The sequence below is a fragment of the Cardiocondyla obscurior genome, linkage group LG05, assembly GCF_019399895.1.
Source record: "Cardiocondyla obscurior isolate alpha-2009 linkage group LG05, Cobs3.1, whole genome shotgun sequence".
Lineage (NCBI taxonomy): Eukaryota > Metazoa > Arthropoda > Insecta > Hymenoptera > Formicidae > Cardiocondyla > Cardiocondyla obscurior.
This window is the reverse complement of record NC_091868.1, coordinates 5,951,602-5,963,594: the sequence shown is the minus strand read 5'-3', so window position 1 is coordinate 5,963,594 and position 11,993 is coordinate 5,951,602. Positions and strand designations below refer to the sequence as shown.

General features: G+C 39.6%; 1 protein-coding gene and 1 long non-coding RNA gene across 4 annotated transcripts in view; one reads left to right on the top strand and one right to left on the bottom strand.

The window, feature by feature from the left end:
- The window catches only part of LOC139102871 (uncharacterized), a 21,590-nt gene extending 20,432 nt beyond the window's left edge, over positions 1-1,158 (bottom strand). Inside the window, exon 1 of the long non-coding RNA XR_011545779.1 lies at positions 142-1,158. This is a non-coding gene — a long non-coding RNA (uncharacterized lncRNA). The remainder of the gene's footprint in view (positions 1-141) is intronic.
- Positions 1-11,993, top strand: part of LOC139102862 (sodium- and chloride-dependent transporter XTRP3) — a 15,966-nt gene extending 3,973 nt beyond the window's left edge. The window contains exons 2-13 of one of the 3 annotated variants that reach the window (XR_011545778.1): positions 3,714-3,946; positions 4,395-4,415; positions 4,638-4,859; positions 4,955-5,065; positions 5,167-5,408; positions 5,865-6,009; positions 6,083-6,284; positions 6,362-6,521; positions 6,592-6,754; positions 6,894-7,094; positions 7,619-7,686; positions 9,055-9,178. Coding sequence is in view for 2 of the 3 variants with exons in the window: in XM_070657025.1 (XP_070513126.1) it covers positions 3,714-3,946; positions 4,395-4,415; positions 4,638-4,859; positions 4,955-5,065; positions 5,167-5,408; positions 5,865-6,009; positions 6,083-6,284; positions 6,362-6,521; positions 6,592-6,754; positions 6,894-7,094; positions 9,055-9,207 (1,853 nt within the window). In the remaining variant the exon portion in view is untranslated. The other 2 variants (XM_070657025.1, XM_070657026.1) reach the window with 2 other exon arrangements.

Below are 11,993 nucleotides of genomic sequence, written 5' to 3'. Positions count from 1 at the left end.
AACGGCGTACTTGCTTTATACTGCATTATTATTTCATTAATGTATTACGTTTTCATTAAGCTTACAGATTACAGCGCGGGCCATCGCGGATAATTATTATTGAGTGATCTATAGCCAATGGCGTGTTGCCAGTTTACTTACATTTGTGTCTTCCGATTAAGATAGGTTATGTTATTTTCCGTCTTTTCGTCCGTCCATCCATCCTTCCTTCCTTCCTTCCTTCCTTCCTTCTTTCCTTTCTCCTTTCCTTCCTTCCTTCTTTCCGTGGGAGTAGTCCGGATTATCCCGACGTGTTGCAGCACTTCAGATCACGTCATACTGTATTACACTGCTGTTTTTTTTTTTTTTTGTAAGTCACCATCACTCGAGAAGACGAACGACCGAAAGACCGACGAAAGAATTATCGCGGCGATTTTTTAACGAATAAAATCAAGAAGCGCGACGAACGATCAGCTGTTCCACGTATTTCCACTCTCGGTACCCGTCGCGTTTGCTCACTTCCACTTCGTGTCCTCCCTCGAGTCGTTCTCGTGTCTCGAAACAAATAACTGGCTGCGATGATAAAGATCTTTGATGATGCGATGTCACTTTACGATTCTTCGATCGGCGTTCGTAGGCAGAACGAACGATGCTGAGATTTTGCGCTAGTCGGCGAATGAGACCGGCCGCGATATATCGCGCACTATGTTACAGATGGAATGTTCTCCGCGCACTTTGTCTTTCTTTAGTTCCACAAAAGTCATTTTCTTTCAACGGTATAAGAATCTCGGTCCGCGACGAAGACGGGCGAGGTGGAAATCTTCACGTCCTGACAATGGCTGCCGGTGGAACCCGCCGATTGTCGCTTGAAGGAGATGGCGAGTGAGGTCGGTATTGTCGGTAATGTCGAACATGCAGCGCATATCAGGTCGGACGCTCCGTGCGCTGCACCGGCTACGTAATCTTGTCGTTCCGAAGTACATTTTCGGGGCACGAAACTAAGCACAAGACGACGAGTGGAACGACGGAGGAGTACGGCAAGCGATCGCTCGCTCCCGGGACAACGACGCCGACACATATTCGTACGCGATACTTTCCTATCCGCGGTCGAAATTACGCGTAATTGCGGAACAATTAGAATCACGTCCTCGCGCCCGAAGCTCCGCAATTAGACTGACCGTTAGAGATGTCGCCCTTAGATAGAAAGGGACGACCGTGTAAAAAGAGTGAGACAATCGATAAACTCGATCGTTGATTGGCTCGATCGCCGGATGGACGCTACCTCAGTTGCTCGTCTTGCACGGACAGGAAACCGAGTCCGCGCGGATCCTCGGAAAAGATTCGGCGACGCGTGCCGAGGGCGATCGCGTAGAAACGAAAACAGTGACGCCGTCGCCGAGCTCGGTTCGACTATCAAGACGCGAAACGTGAATCCTTTAAGTGGCCAGTTCGAGAGCGAGAAGAGATTTCGGCCGTCGGAGAAAAAGAGAGAACCGTGAATAGAGACAATCGATAGGCTCGATCGTCGATTGGCTCAATCGTTGATTGGCTCGATTGTCGATTGGACGCCACCTCAGTTGCTCGTCTTGCAAGAACAGGAAACAGAGTCCGAGTGGATTGTCAGAAGAGATTCAGGATGCGTACCGAGGGCGAGCGCTTCGAAGCGAAAACTGTAACGCCGTCGCCGAGCTCGGCTCGGCTACCAAAAAGCGAGAAACGTGAATCCTTTAAGCGGCCAAGCTCGAAAGCGGGAAAACTAAAGTGTAGTTAATCATCGTTTTCCATGCCGTCACTCTTGCCGAGAAACAACAGACGAAAGGTATACTCGCACTAGTGTCTATAGACTTCGTCGTTATACGAGCAAAAAAATCAATCGATCTTCGGGAGGAAACAAGATCGTTTTATAATCACTTCATTTACGTTCATCGTGAAGGAAAAAAAAAGCTTTACCGCGGACAATCCATGCAGCCTGTGGCGTTAATTAAATTTAATATCGACAACGTCGCGGTAGATAAAACAAAGAGATGCAGAACTGATACGCGGGAGGGACATATGTTATTCGTCGAGATACAGCTAGTTTAAGGTTACACCTGAACGTGACGTCTTGTTTAGCGCCGCGTGAAATACGAGTCCACACGTAATTGTTGCAATCCGAGATTGATTTTAACGAGGAAGTCTCGCGGACGGAAAATACCGTTCGTGAAAGCTTCACCGCTCTAGGCTGAATTATTTTAGGCCCGACGTTATCGGCCGGCGGACCTTCTTATCAATCACGAACGGACAAAAGGCTGTTTAACATATGTCTATTTTCGCAGAGGTAGGTCACGATAGGTGCCACGGGTGGTCCTCGCGTGATTATGACGACGTGGAGTTTATGCACGCCGAAATCATATCGGTTACCTTTCCGACAACTGCGCAGATCGAGTTTCCAATTACCAGATTATCGTGCCGTTCTCTAACGTCTACCACATAACCGTAGGGTAGTACCTTCGCTTAAAAGTACCAGGCACCCGACTCACAATCGTGATCCAAAATCGACCGGCGTCGCGATTGATTTCAATATCGTTCACGGGATCGTTTGGGCTCTCGTTCACCGGTCACAGACTTCCCGGAGACTTGGATTTAAGACGGAAGTTGCGTCTGATAAAGTAGAAGCTCTTGCATCAATTGATTTTGCCACGTACTAATTAAAAAAAAAAAAATAAAGCCTGTTAAATGTTTGTTGAATCTTCGGTAACGGACGGTGTTAATTGGCGATTTAATTGAACACGCTCACCGACACGTGTAGTCGTGCATAACTGCGATTGAATTTCATGATTTTCAGTCACACGCAGGAACGCACACCACCTTTATATTGAACTAGTCAAAAGGCTCGGCTTTCAATGGAAATTTCCTCATTGCGCCGTGCCGCGTCCGCGTCGCCGAACGCCCATCGATCGATCCATATACCACTGTAACAGAAAGCACGCGACGGTCTAACATCTGCCGGTCGTGGTTCGCGGCTCTAATGTAATGTAATAGCGGCTTTAAACACAGAGCCTGGGTTACAGACCATTTAGAAGTTAATCGGAGCATCAATTACCGCAACATCGTGTTATCAAAGGCTGCGAAGATTCGCCAGAAACGCATTTATGATCGAGATCGATGTTTCACTTCGCCTTTTTCTCCGTTTGAATTCTTCCGGCCATTATTTCTATTAATAGCAAATAAAATGTTAACGCTAAGAATAGAAATTAAATCGCAGTCAAGGTACAATTAATCAATCGCCGAGGCTATCTTTGTCCCACTTTAAACGCGTCTTCGCGACTGTGCGGATCTTAACGTTCTCCTATTCGCACTCCTCTCCCGAGTTCTAATTTGTATATGAATGTACCGAAAAAAAAATCGTCGAAGTGGTTGAGTGGTTGAACGGGTTAGGACTTAGGTTACTCGATCAATACGAGGCGCTCCAGCTCTCTACGACCGCGAAACTAGACATCTAAAGGGAGAGACGACCTTGTTAGGGACCCAGAGACTACTGAAAAGAAAAGAAAAATAAAGAACAGATAAAATGGTATTATAAAGCGGTAGATCTATCGTTCGAACAAAACGTTTAATTTATTTTTATTAATAATTAAGAACATTACGAGTTAATTGAGAAATTGCGCGGTATACTTAGTTATATTCAATTTTCCGGTAAACTTTGATAATGTAAAAACTTGTTGAAGCGACTTACATGAGCTACTGCGTTTCAGGTGCCTTCCTCATTCCTTTTTTCGTGATGCTCATCTTGGAGGGTGTACCCCTCTTCCTGATCGAGCTGGGTCTCGGACAACGTATGCGGCAGGGTGCCTTGGGCGTTTGGAACACAATACACCCATGGCTGGGCGGTATAGGGATCGCCTCGTGTATAGTGACGTTTTTCGTTGCGCTTTACTACAACGTAATTATTACCTGGTGCGTCTTCTACCTCTTCAACTCGCTCGAGGTAAGCAGATCGATAAAGTTCGTAGCACCGATTCACGCCACGGTAATCTGCGTCGCGACGTCTAAGTGAGTTTCTTTTCACCATGTCGTACACTTAAACGGGAAATAAAAGACGTTGCTTATGATGAAAAATAAACCAAAGTCTGTTAGCACTTTCCAAACAAAGAAAGATATTGTATTAAAAGTATCAAGCCCGACAAAGAAAAATTAAAAGAAGAAAGCAAGAACTTTTTAATTAAGTGTAAAATTAATTGGGTTTCGTTATTTAATATTTCTCAATTGGAAATTTTTTTTTAACAACGATATTAAACGATAATGATAAGGTGTGCAGAATGTTATGCTTCAATGTAATTATCCATTATTTTTATAAATGCATTCATGTAATTAAGATTATTTATAAGTTTGTCAACTATTAATAATATTATTTCTCTTTTTCATATTCCGAGTAGGCTGTCACGATTAAATTTGGCGTAAGTACCGAACTTTTAAAAAATAATAAACGCTTTTTATTTTAGTTATTAGATATGTTACGTATAAACTGTTAAAGAAAGCTTTATAATATGTAAATTTTGTCACAACATTGGATTTTTAATTCAGCGCTCAAAGAGTTGCTTCAGCTTTTAAAACGCAATAACAGCGTGTCCGTTAAGGCATATATTGATGATCTATTTGCATATTCTGACACAATTCAGGAATCACTGCCGTGGGCAAAATGCCCGGAAGTGGACGGGAAACCAGTCGAGGAATGTGTTAGGAGTTCGGAGACCGCCTATTTTTGGTATAGGACTACCTTGGACGCTGCACCATCCATTGACGATGGCCAAGGTCTCAAGTGGTGGATCGTACTTTGCCTTTTGCTCAGTTGGATCATCGTGTTTTTCATCGTCATGAAAGGAATACAATCGTCCGGCAAAGTAAGCTCGAGATAAATCGGAACGGACTCTCGCGATTAACTATATTCAATTTTATATCTCTGTTATCCCGATGACAAATTATTTCTTTTTTCCAGGTGGTATACTTTACGTCCATGTTCCCGTATCTAGTACTGACTATCTTTTTCATCCGCGGGATAACGTTGAAGGGTGCGAGCGCTGGGCTAGCGCATATGTACACTCCAAAGGTGACGATCGATCTCGATTGTGGTTGACCTTATCACAGAAAGCGTTGCGAGAAAGCGATATGCGGAGCATTATATATGACATTTGCTTTATTCGTTTGAAGGTCGAGAAATTGTTGGAGCCCATGGTTTGGCTTGACGCGGCAACTCAGGTCTTCTATAGTTTCGGGCTGGCGTTTGGATCTCTGATCGCATTCGGCAGCTACAACACCCCCGACAACAACTGCGTGAGGGACGTGATCCTGGTGAGCGTGTGCAACGCGTTTACTGCCATTTACGCGAGCGTTGTCATTTTCGCCATTTTGGGGTTCAAGGCAATGTCAAACGTGGACAAGTGCGTCGTCAGGTAATGCGACCGCAAGTGCGGCCATCGTTTCTAAATTCGCCATCGCGAAGAGGGTAGTGAGAAAAAATTGTCCACGGCTGCGGAGATGTGTCTTTAAACGACCGTAATAGATGTTGCCGGTTGTTCGAGAAGATATGAACGTCGTCGTTTTTGACAATACTATGGCAACTGTTTAATATAACAATGCGTATTAATAGAAATCGTAATTAGATTAAATTGACTAAAAACTACACATTATTAACGTACAATTAGATTAATTAAATTGCAAAAATTAGTTACGTTATTAATGTATACTTACCTGGTACAATTTAATTTAATTAGATTGTGAGTATCGCGTCGATGGTTGAACATTCAAAAACGGGAGGGCTCGAGTCATAATGGGATGGAATGGGATATACCCGTCGTCGTCTAAGAGTAGAGGGACACGGAAGATATGTTAAATCGCTTTTATTTTAGTGCGAAAGACACTCTGGTACAACATGGACTGTGGAATACTTCTGAGCCTTTCGACTTCGAGACCTACGAGCACTTTATGAACTCCAACTTCACGGGAAAGAACATCACAATGAAAACGTGCAGTCTCAGCAAGGAATTGGATAATGTGAGCTATAATAATCCCACGAATTTATTTGACAAATAAATGAATTAAATTAAAATTGTATTGTCAATTTCAGGCTGCTGAAGGCACTGGACTGGCTTTTATTATATTTACGCAGGCGATAGTAGAGTTACCGGGAGCACCATTTTGGTCTTGCATTTTCTTCATGATGCTTTTAGCTCTTGGGCTGGGCTCTCAAATTGGATTGCTTGAGGGAATGCTCTGCGTGATTTTCGACATAGATCTCTTCAGAAGAATAAAAAAACAATACATTACAGGTACAAAGACAATTTAATTAATATTGTATTAAAAAACGTATTACGGCTTAATTTAATTGCATAATTTTTGACTGCAGGAGTTGTCTGCGTTGTGTGCTTTTTCGTGGGGCTTATTTTCTGTACTGGTGCTGGAGAGTATTGGCTAAAGATGTTTGATAGCTTCGCCGGCACTATTGGCCTCGTTATTGTCGCCTTGATGGAAATGATCTCCGTGATATTCGTGTATGGCCACGAGAAGTAAGTCAGGCACCTTGCAACGCTTTTCTCGAAATTAGAAAGACGAATTAATTGCTTAAATGCTGTGCAGATTTACTAAGGACATCGAAGAGATGACCGGATATAAACCTGGGATTTACTGGCAAGTTACGTGGCGATTTCTCGCACCTATAATAATGGGCTGCATTCTTCTGTTCAGTATTGGCTCCATGTTTATCAAGAAACCGCAATATTCGGCATGGAACGAAGCAACAGTAAAAACTTTTTTTTAAACTCTACATATTTTTATGCGCTGATTATAAAAATAATTATAAAAATTGGCTCAAAATTAATTCTTATGGTAAAAGTTGTAAACTTATAAAATCTACAAAAATTATTTTACCTTGTTTTTAGGGCGAAGCAGTGCCTACGAGTTATCCCGGCTGGGTGCTGGGTATCGCTGTCGTCATTATTTTGGCGGGTGTCGCTCCGATTCCAATTGTTTTCCTGTTACGTCGATTCCAATTAGTAAAGCTCGACGTGGATATACATCAAGGCAGTATTCGACGTATCGAAACTACCGTTTCTACTAAAGAAATGATGGGAGACGTTGACGTAAGTATAATTTTAATTGCCACTCTAGCTACATGCATTTAAAAAACCCGACGAGTTCTTTTAGAAGAAAATGGTCGCAAAAAAAAATATCAACGAAAATACCATGTACGATCTGTGATCGTGATGGAATATGTGTAAAGATCGCGACAGATAATCTGCAGACTAAACGTTTCGAGATAACAGACGCACGTTATTCCTACCCAGTAAACTAATTATTTTAGAGTAGTATTGTTTTTTTTTCTTTGATTTGAATAATCGTATCCCAGCAAGTAGCGCTGCACTTCTCCGAAGGAGCTTGTTCAAACGGAATAGCTTAATTAGCGTCTTACAAGCTAATGAGCATAATGCCGTTTGATAAGCAGCGTAGTTTAATGCAACTAAAACATATTCGTAAGTGTTGCTTATATCGATTCCCTCGAATAGTTGCGCAAGCTGTTCTTCATAATGCGTTATATCATAATGCCCAATTAAGCATGCGTACGTGACTACTTTAGGTAACTTACAATTGAACATACGATCTGCAGTTGTAGGTAAGCATCCGTTCTGTCTGTGGTAACGTCGATAACTCGATAATCCCGTAGCTACGTTACACGTGAGTTCGCAGTAACAACTTTTGAGAATGCATCCTCTGAATGTTACGTTTGCATTCATTGTACGTTACATTGAATAGCAGATATGGCATTTGCTGCGACGAGTGGCGACGGCGGCTGGCGTACGTGACTTTCCCCTCAGTCCTCTGTGACCGGTACTCTGCGACATATCTACGCACGTGCTTCGTGTGATATTCGACGAACGCCACGCCAAGATCACGTACGATAGCCGCCGTCGCAGCACCACAAACGCCATTCCTGACGATAAGTGTACACGGTGATATCATAAGCATCATGGCTCTAATTTCTGTTTCCTGACTCTCTATCTTTCTCTCTTACGATGCATTGAATTGCATTTCAAGTTCGTTTAAGACTGATTAATTAAACTGCACGATTCAATAATAAAATATTCTCCCAATTTAAGGAAATCTAATATGCTCTTCAAAATGTGTTATTATCATTATCGATATCATGCATGATCAGATCTTTTAAATCTTTGTGAAAGAAGATAAAAGTTATAAAAAAAAGATACGATGGTATTAAAAAACTTTTTTGGAATTTCCTGTACAACGATTAGATAATGTGTTAAAATTGTTCTATTATCTAAATTTATGTCATCTTTTAAATGCCACCGTAGTATACATTTTTTAAATTTAATATTATGTTATATTATCAAATTAATAAAATTTGAAATCAACACAAATTACAAAAGTTAATTATGTAAAGAGGATAGTTGAGTCATTCAAATATTTTCATATCGGTTCTTGTCGCGAAAAACTACTAATCTACATTTCACTTAATGCAATGAATTATCACGCTTCTTTTCGGTAAGTACGCATTCTGTCTTGAAGTTTGGCCTGACTAGCATGTCAAACATGACAATCGGCATTTCTGATCAGGATTCACGTTGTGATTCCTTCATCGGGAATGAAGCTTCAGAAATTCTCATGTATGTAGAGCACGGCGCAATTGATCGATTGAGAATTAGAAGTGGTCTGTCAACTATCGAATTACGTATTCACATAAATCATTCTAAGTCCTTGTCCAACTGGTCTTTTCATCGCGCGGAAATAAGAAAGCAAACAGCTCAAAAGCAGACTATTTTGTATAAACCTATAAAGTTTATGGTTTTTTTTTTTTTTTTTTTTTTTTTTTTACATTTATTTTAAGAAATACCGAGAACTTAAAAATATATTTTATTTAAAAGTTTTGAATTTTATCGAAATAAACATTTTATGTTTTATTATTTCTTTACGAGTTCTTTTCAAGATACTTTTCATTATATTTTTATTCCAAAAGTCAAGATTACGACCTTTGATCTCCTCAGCTGATTCATGAATTTTTAATAAATAAGTTATTTAAAATTTCAGCTTGACGAATATCACGATCGGCTTGAGGACTTCCCGGAAGAAGATGAAGATATTAATAGCGACGATGACACGAATGCCGCACCGTCTATGAATCAAATGGCAAATAAAGCGATGAAGGGAAGGGCCTTCAAAATGGAAGTAATGAACTTTTAAAAACGCATAATGAACAAAACCGGTTTTATTTTTCCGTAAACCGTACGGTAAAATAAAATTATATATATATAAAGACCCAACTATTATTATGTTATACATAATTATGTTACTCACATACGTATTATGTATGTATTGTCTTACTTCACCTTTTATTTGAAAAATTATTTGATAATTGTAGAAAGTATTCCGATTTTAAAAGAGAATTAAATTTTTTAAGAACGTTTTAGCATAATGTAAAGGTTTTCCAAAGTTTCGTCTTTATATATCTATAATTATTATTAATCTTTCATGGCGCTGTGCGTTTTTAAAATCGAAAATATCACAAGTGAACAATAAGTGAGCGGCAAACACAAAATTAATTAAAACTCTTTCCAACACATGGTGATAATTGTATTAATCGTATTAAAATGAAACTCTTAGCAGTTCTAAATTTTATGATTTATATATTTTCCAAGATTTTAGCAGAGAATATCCGCGTTCACTTATTGTCCATTTAATCGAAAAGCAAAGTGCGTTCATTGCTTTTCTCGTATACTTGACTCTGCGTTAGATGGATATAGGGTAAGCCGAGAATTTGTTATAAGTCGAGCTCAATCTGTCGAATCGCGACGTCATTAGAAGCAATATGTAATTTGGAATACATTTTAGAGGTGTAGCGCAAAAGAACGACCAATTGCGTTGCGACAGTCCGGCGTTCGAGCTTTACCGTCGCATACCACACTTCCCAAAATCACCAGATGGATTACGATAGACGTATATAGCGGATAAAAAAAATAGAAGAGAGAATAGGGTGTTCTGGCTTTTTAGTATCGCGTGAAATGAAGACGATCGGGTATGGAATCTTTGATTTTCGTCCGTGTCAATTCGATTTTAATTAAGTGCGATTTTTTTAAAGTAGATCGATAGTTTGATCTAAGAAGAAGGGAGACGGTTGGAGAAACTAGACAATAAAATTCAACGTAGTCGAATCGTTAGCTATACGTAGTTTTGTCAATTTGTTCACTGTTTTCTATATGGTGTAATGTATACTTTCGGTTTCTCGAGGTTTTACCTTATACATGTCATGGCAACTCAGAATCGATCGACCTTGCTTCTAAAATTATTTTGCAAAAAAATATATATCTTAAATAAATTAATCTTTTCATTAAATTTTAAATTTTATGCTTGCTTGATGATGCATTTTTTAAATAAATTTAATTTCTTTTTAATAAAAAAAAATCACAGATATACTTTCACATATTTGATTAAAAAAATTAATTAGTCGTGAAACGGAAAGAAAATAAAAAAGAAACATAGTCGATTAAATCTACATTATAATACTTTCAGTGTTCAGTTTGGTAAATGATTTGATACCTAAATTATGTTTTTAATTGGCAATTAATGAAGCTGATTATTAATTCTGATACCGCCATTGAACTTTTGTTTCTTTTAATCCAAGTACGCTTACATTGTCGTTAGCTACGATTGCTACGAGATACCATTAACTTACCTAAAATGTCAGAAACCTCAGATTTTTTTATTGTTGATTTCTCCAGACGAATTTGCGCGGTGCCATTGTGACATTCGATAAGATTCGACGAAATATAATACAATACCGGTGCAGGCTATGCTGGTAGGATGAACTTGGCATCGTGTCGCGTGAGATGAGAAGAACCTTCCGCTAATTGCTAGATTGACAGAGTTTTCTTTCGGGAAGTAGACTCTTTGCGCGCAGGACGTTAATCAGCATCGTTTGGCTGGTCCAGCTATTTTTGGGTACGGAGATATTATATGCCGATTCCGCGCTAGAACGGATGATCAACGTGTGGTCGGTATGCCGAGTCTCGCTCCCTCTCATCCGTGAAACAATGTAAACGATATATTGATGTAGAGATGTCTATGTCTGTCGAATAACTGTAATGTCAATAATGTTAAAAGAAAGAACAAAAAAAAAAAAAGAAGAATTCGAGAGTTCATCATGAGATTTCCGTGCGCGTAGATGCGTTCCACGGGAAAAACACCACCATTGATCATCCTCTATCTTACTTATATTGTACATACATACGTTAAATAGCATACCGCGATCGATTAGTCGCACGAATCGGCGAGAATGTAACGCAGTGCCGAGATTAATTCGCCAAGAGAAGGTCAAATTAGTGATCGGTGCTGCGTGAGCGTGCGCGTCGCAGCTTTGCGTTGAGATTACGAGGGAGAGACGGCACGGAATGTAAAGTAAGGGCGATCGTTATATTAATGACATTACGAATTCGATGAAACGAATGCGTAACGCGTGTGTGCCATTGTAAATAGTAACTCGTGGCGTTTGCGCCATAAATCGCATCTAAATTGATACCTCGCGAGGTACCTATTTTTCGAATCGCTTAGAATAGTGATGACATACATTCGTATCTATTTACTTTCTTCCCTCCCTATTTTTTTATTAAATGCGTATTATCCTTCTCTTCGTGCACGAAGGACGTAAACTTAGAAATTATGTAAAAGCGGACATGTATAGGCGGTTGCGCAAACTGTTCTTTTTCTACAAATATGAGTTTTGCGATAAGCGATAGTTATTCATCGTTCCGAAGGAAATTGACAAGATAACGTTGGTTGAATATAACATGAAACAAAGAAAGAAAAAACGACAAACGTTTATTTAAATCTAAATAATTTCAATTTTAAGTTGAAACTTTATATTACATACCGTCCGAGATCGTTCTACATCATCTTAGATGCAAGGAGCATCATTTTTGTATTATTAACTTAATTTTAATTAGAACTTGAAACAACGCTCATTACATACAATA